Source organism: Rhamphochromis sp. 'chilingali' (genome assembly GCF_963969265.1).
Source record: "Rhamphochromis sp. 'chilingali' genome assembly, chromosome: 19".
NCBI classification, from domain to species: Eukaryota; Metazoa; Chordata; class Actinopteri; order Cichliformes; family Cichlidae; genus Rhamphochromis; species Rhamphochromis sp. 'chilingali'.
In genome coordinates this window covers 19,271,182-19,278,084 of record NC_137946.1, presented here as the reverse complement: position 1 = coordinate 19,278,084, position 6,903 = coordinate 19,271,182, and the positions used below count along the sequence as shown (strand labels likewise).

At 40.6% G+C, this 6,903-nt stretch overlaps 1 protein-coding gene across 1 annotated transcript; it reads left to right on the top strand.

Annotated features, from left to right (window-relative positions):
• Positions 1–2,097: 2,097 nt before the first annotated feature.
• Positions 2,098–6,431, top strand: LOC308387075 (protein ABHD15; the record flags this gene model as incomplete). Its single annotated transcript, XM_080866957.1, has 3 exons — positions 2,098–2,847; positions 5,444–5,673; positions 5,756–6,431. 3 exons carry the CDS (start codon positions 2,098–2,100, stop codon positions 6,429–6,431), a joined length of 1,656 nt encoding a protein of 551 aa, XP_080723083.1.
• Positions 6,432–6,903: the final 472 nt, after the last annotated feature.

Sequence of the window (6,903 nt, the reverse complement as noted above, 5' to 3'; positions counted from 1 at the left end):
ACCTGCTTTTATGTTTCCTAATTGCCAGGGCGGGGTTAGAAGGACTCGCTCTACCTGTCTAACCTTTGTCATGATCAGTCAGTAAGATTATTATGCGTTTAGCTTTAATATACACTATAACACAATTGAATCAGAAATATGTGCGCTTTAAACTTTAGACTTCAAGTTTATTACTGTTAAACTGCTATTTTAATATAGTATATTAACTCTAAGAAATTTCCGTTTCCATTCATTTTGAAAAAAATGAGAAATATGGAGTCTTAAATTTACCCTTTTACACTTTAACTGGCTTGAACAGACTGAAAGGTAAAAATATAATAGAGTAAAATATATTCAAATGCATGGAGTGTATTTGTCTTAGTTTGGATACATTTACATCTGCCCTGACTCGCTCCACTGCCACTGTGCCCTTAGGAGGTTCATCAGGGGCGCGTTATTATTTGTAGAAATACCAACGTGCATACTTTCATTTTAGCACTGCGCCGAGCGAGAAGCTGAACATCATGAAAATGCGGTCAAGCTTACATTAACACACAATGTGGAGGGTGAGACTTTTAGTGAAGACAGTACATTTTAGTTCTGCAGGCATGAATTTTAATCTATGATTTTTATCAGCAGCTACTGTATTATTATTTACTTTTGTTATGTAAGTAGACTGGCATTCACACACAAAAGTACACCATGTGGAGACAGAACACTTGAGACACCCCTCATTTCTTCATATTTTGTCAGGAAAATTGGAAATAGTAGTAGGTAGTCTTCAGGAATAGTTCTCCAGGCTTCTTGAAGGACATTCAGAGCTCGTCTTTGGATGTTTGCTTGCCTACTGTTTTGTTTTCCGTCAAGATGATCCCACAAATGTTCAGGCCCAGGCTCCAGGGAGGCCGATCCATGACTGATTCCACTGTGTGTTTTTCTATTTAGATTTAAATAAAAATAGGCAGTGTGTTGGGGATAATCCCCGTCTTCATAATTCTGTAACCTTATTTGTGGCATACATTTATTTAATTTGTGTATATTATAATAAAAAATATTATTATTACATTTTGCAATGATGTTTTATGATTTTACATATTTGTCTTTCTTATTCTGATGTTTTCTGTAAAAGCTCATTTGGATTCATCACTTTTCTGTTCTGTTCTTATTGAAGAATGACTTGGTCATGAGGTGATGAATGACTCAGGATGAAATCCTTATTAGGAGCCTCTGAAGTGGTTCAGGAGGATTTCAGTATTTTTGCTTGTAATCAATAAATTTAACATTTTACTGGTTATCATATGGTTATCTTTCCTAGAGGGGAGGAGTACACTACCCCAACCAGTCATACCTGTCAGTCCTCAGTTGTGTATACTTTTTTAAAAAATGTCACAGTCAAATTACCAGTAATGTACTGCATACTAATGGTAATTATTACACACTTTGAACCGTAAGAGTCACTGAAAATACAATTTTTGCAGGTAATTAAAAATAGTTATATTTCATCTTCCGTGATTATAAACCAACACTAACAAGCATTCATCTTTGATTAAAGAATATAAATCTTCCTCCAAAATCAAACTGTGAGCGGAAATAAAACATTACTTTAAAACTTCTTTACAGATTTTTAATGAGAATAAAACTGTTGAAGGAAATTTTACAGTGACCGTTCTTCAGTGCAAAAATATACTGATATTTGCATTTAAGCCGTTGTTAAAAATAAGTGTCGAAATGATTCCAGGAACAGAATAAGGTCCAAGACTATGATCATTTAAGATTTAATGGCTCAGATTTATGTGGCTTCTGTTTGCTTGATTTTTATGTGAGCTGGTAGTAAATGATTTATGGAGGGAGGAGAAAGCAGGGGCAGCAAGTGCAGAACAACTAACATTTGCCCCGGCCCTCTTTTTTCTCTCTCTTTGGCAATCTTTGAAAACTTCTCTTGAATCTCTCTGAATTGGAAAAAGGAGACGACGATACAGAGCAACAGATTGCGTGTCAGGCTGGATTTTCAGGTTCCTGGAGAAACAAGTAAGATGGCCGTTAACTGTTTTTGAAGAAATAAAAGTCAAGATATTCAAAGAAAACACTGGATTAAAATACATCATTTTGCATTTACAAATGGCATCATTTGTAGGGGATTATTTCCTCTTTTTGTTCCCATCCGTGCTACTTTTGCTGCTGTCTCTAACTCTCCGCTTGCCCAGAGTGCATTGTTGGACAGGGCTGGCAGTCAGGGCTTTAAGCTGGAGACTCTGGGTTATTATTTGCCTGATCCTGGGGCTGCCACTTCACAAGAACACCAGTGCAAGGGCTGAAGAGGTCAAATCAGCAGGGACTAATATTTTGTCAGGGTCAGGTCAGATCTCAGATGAATCCAGACTCATATGCAAACCCACCGCGCTGGCTAAATATCTGCTCCGGCACTGTGGCTCTCTGGCCAAGCCGAGACTGGCCACCTGGCCGAGGGGAGACCCCCACCTCCAGACACTGTCCAGCCTGCTGTGGGGCCAACATGGAGAGGCGTTGCAGTTCACTAGAGACAACCTGCTACTGAAAGATGGGGGAATCATAGCTGTGGACTGGGCTGTAGGAACAAAGATGGGTGAGGCTGCCACAAGAAAGAAGTGGGATGTGAGGAAGGAGCACCAGTCAGGGGTGAGGGCACCGGGCTGCTTCACCTCAGCACCCCCTGTCCTCCTCCTCATCCCTCAATACTGGGGAGGGATGACCCCCCACTTAAAGATGCTGTGCCAACAGGCTCTGTGTCAGGGCTTTTATGTGGTGGTCTTTCACCCTCGGGGCACAGAGGGGTGCCCGCTGACCACAGCACGAGTAACCGAGTTTGGAGACCCAGCTGATCTCGAGCAGGTAAAGAAAGACAATTTCATTATCAAACAGAAACTGTTGGACAAAGAAAATCCACACCTTCTGTCTAAGACATGATTAAAATTTTAACTCTTTTAATGGAAATGATTGTTTGTTTCATTCAGCTCAGTGTTGATAAGGTATTTTAGCTTTTTGTTTGTTTGTTAATTTGGTTTACTTTCCGTTAGTTTCCAGGAAAGATTTCCTTGTTTCGGATAAGTTTTTTTTAATTATTAGGTATCACAAATAAAGTTATGCTGATCTGAAAGTGACACTGAGTTAAAAATGTAGGTCATTTTCAAGAACATTTCGTGACACACACACACAGACACACACACCACAAGAAGCTCGTTGATTTATGTACGTGTGGGTTGTTTCTACTTTTTGTGGTCCAAGTGCTGTATGTTTATTTTTCTTACAGGTGCGGCAGTTGGACATATATTGTGCATTACTATTTGTACTTTTTTATTACATCTTTCCATATTTTCTCCTAAACAAGGGGACCGTATAGAGAATTTATAAAAAGCAAAATGGGTTTGGCATAGCAGTGCATTCAGATCATAACTGAGACTGCAAAAGCTGCCAGACAGGATAGGAAACAGCAAAAAACAAAACTGTAGGTCTAAATACCTTTGAAGGGCTACGGCACGGTTTCCATAGGCACTTGATCTGATCGTGTTAAAGGCATGACAGCCAGGACCAGTAAGAATACATGTTTTAATACGTGAAGCAGTCTGGCTGAGATATACTTTCACTTAGAACAATGCATTCGGTTGTTCAACTGGTTTGTTTTGCACGGCTTGGTTGTCTGACATCATTTTTGTGCCATTCATAAAAACGAAAGGAAAGAAAAGAAAGCAAAAGAAGAACGAAAAAAAGATCCGTTGTGTTGGTTGTGAGGACATTTGTGCTTGCTTTTGGTTTTGCTTGTTTGTGTTTGAGGTATGGATGCATTTGAAAATTTCAATTCGAATAAGTGTGTAATATGTAAGTAAAATCTGAGTGTGACGATTTGCAAATCTCATAAATCCATATTTTACTCACAATAGACAATTGAACACATCAAATGTTTAAACTGAGAAAATGCATCAATTTAAAACTGATGTTAGCTCATTTTCAACACCTGGGAACGCTGAGGCATTCCCAGGCAAGCCGAGAGACATAAACTCTTCAGTATGTAGTGTATCTACCCCAGGGCTATCTCCAGGTAGGATAGGCCCAGAAAGCCTCATCCAAGAAGTATCCTAGATGCCCAAACAAACTCAGCTGGCACCTTTTGATGTGGAGGAGTAGCATCTCCACTCTGAGCCCTTCCCAAATGACTGAACTTCTGACCCTATCGCTAAGGCTGCGCCCAGCCTGTCAGAGAAAGCCCATTTCTGCTGTTTCTATCCACAATCTCCTTCTTTTAGTTCCACTCTGGTGCGAGCTGGAGGTCACCACCTGCTGAAACAGAACCACATAATGTGCAAAAAGTAGAATCGAGAGGTGAGAGATGGATTGTTCCTTCTGAATCACAGGTTCAACTACTGGATGTACTCTGCTCACTGGCTCCCTGGTGTAAGCCTTCACAGGGAAGCTCAGGAGTGCTCAGCCCTGTAGCTTTTAGGAACACAGGCTGAACCTTGTCCACCCCAGAGGCAAGGCCACATAAGAGTTAAACTACCTGAGTGGCCTCACCCTCAGTGATTAACAAGTCAGCTGAGTCACTTGACGATTGGAGTCATTTCAAGGCCAACTGAAAGTCTCCCACACACAAGTATATGCTTCAGCCACATTTTCTCAGTTTAAACATTTCATATGTTTTTGTATGACCTTCTGAGAAAACATACATTCATGAGATTTGCAAACCTTTTTTGCTTTTGTGAATTTTACAAAGCATTTCAACTTTTTTTTAGTTACAGTTGAAACTTTTTTGTTTTTTTGTTTTTGGGAGTTTTTGTTGGTTTTTTGCAATATTTTCTCTGAAGATCATCTGCCTGATGCAGATTGAAAAAATGATCTAGAAAACTTTTTAGAAAATGCAGAATGACGAACATTTAAGAAATGTGAGCAAAAAAAATTCAACTGTGTATGTGAAAAATACCAACAGCTGGCACACTGCTACTAAATTAGCATATTTATTGCTCTGACTCTTTTATGGCCCAGCACCTGCCCTATTTTTTGGTGTAGGTGTGCAAATATTTAGTTATTAATTTTTTTAAATCAAAAATTCCAACAGTAGCTCATTTTCAGCCAGTGGTCATATGGTTCAAAGGTTATGCACGTCAGGTGCACCTGCAGCTCTGTCCCTCTGGTGTCACTACAGTGTCCAAGGTGCACACACTAAGGAATACCAACAGAATCGTCTGTGGGTTTCAAAAGATATAAATAAAAATAATAAAGAGGAAGAACTAAAAACAAAATAGAAAAAATGGGGTTTAAAAAATGTAATATATATATATATTCCCAGGATAATATTCACGTCTGCATCAAATCCCTCAAGAAACTAATTCGAACACTGAGTTAGACATGTTGTTGTAAAATCGATACCGGTCACTTATTTCTGTTTTGACCATGATCTCACAGTGTCACTATCTTTCATGTCTTCCGTGATCAGGCGGTGGCTTATGTCCACAGCCGCCACCCGTCCTCTGTGCTTTTTGCAGTGAGTGAGGGGTCAGGCTCAGGGGTTCTTCTTTCATATTTGGGGGAGTGTGGATCGAGCACGTACCTGACAGCAGCAGCAGCAATCTCACCTGTGCTTCTCGGCCAACTGTGGTTTGAAACGCCTATGCCTCCTATTTACCGCTGGGGGGCACTGTTTCACCGAAAACAGCAGCTCAGAAGGTGAGAACAGTAAAAGTGTTATAGCACAGACATAAATGAAGCATGGATATGATATCTTTCTTTTGTTGGTTTTCTTTATAAGATATGCGAGTTCCTTCAGAGGCGTCCGGGATGTGGATCGGGCCCTCAGCTCTTCGTCCCTCAGGGACTTTGAGGAAGCACTTTTCTGCTCTCCAGCTCAGCCTCAATTAAGCCCTTTAAATTCTGGACTGAGCTCAAGATCTCACTCCCAGTGGGGCCTGGCATCTTCAGCAGCCTGGGCGCTGGATGAGAGGGCATACCCAGCCAAGGACTGGGAAAGCTACTGGGAGAGAAACGAGCCACTGAGAGATGCAGATGAGGTGGCGGTCCCTGTGCTCTGTGTATGCAGCAGTGATGACCCTCTCCTCCCGCCTGCCTCCACTTTGCCCCTTCCCCTTTTTATGAGCAATCCGTATTTCTTTCTGATGTTGACAGACAGGGGAGGGCATTGTGGATTTGCTCTGGAGGAGCAGGGGGGAGAAATGTGGAGTCATATCTCAATTCTGGAGTACTTTAGGGTCGTAGCTGAATTCCTGCGTGGGGATGAGAGGAACAGGGTGAGTTGGAGTGCTCTAATGGAAGAAAATAGTCAGGCTAGGCTGAGGGGCTGGAGCATGGCTCCTGCTCGTAGGAGAAAAGCCACAGAGATGAGAAGACCAAGACCACAGGCTGCTGATCAATGCGCCATGGATGCACAAGAAGGGAATTTCACCTGGAAGAGGTCCTACACACGCTGAAGGGGAGAGGATGGATTATTCCCAATTGTGGTATTGAGAAGATAAAAAACAAGTCTTTCAAATACAAGCAGACAAAAGAAAACTTATTTTTAACCAAGAAAAAAAATGCATAACTAATGACATTAGCTGACTAATGCCTATTGACATTTTTTCAAAACACACTGGTCTTCAAATAAAAGACCTTTATGTTTCCTGTCACATCATGTGAAAAAGTATTTGTCCGCTTTCTGACTATTTTTTTGTATATTTGTCAGACTTAAGCATTTCTTGTTATCAAAAGACTTGAGAACATGAGACATATATGTGTCAGTGATAACCTGAATACATTCAAAATGCAGTTTTTAAATCATGATTTCATTTATTAAAGGGAGAAAACAAATTATCTAAACCTATTCGGCCCTGTTTGACTGCTGGTATGTTCTTTTTGTGAAATGCTGTCACAGGTTTTTGCACCAGATCTAACTGGTCACAA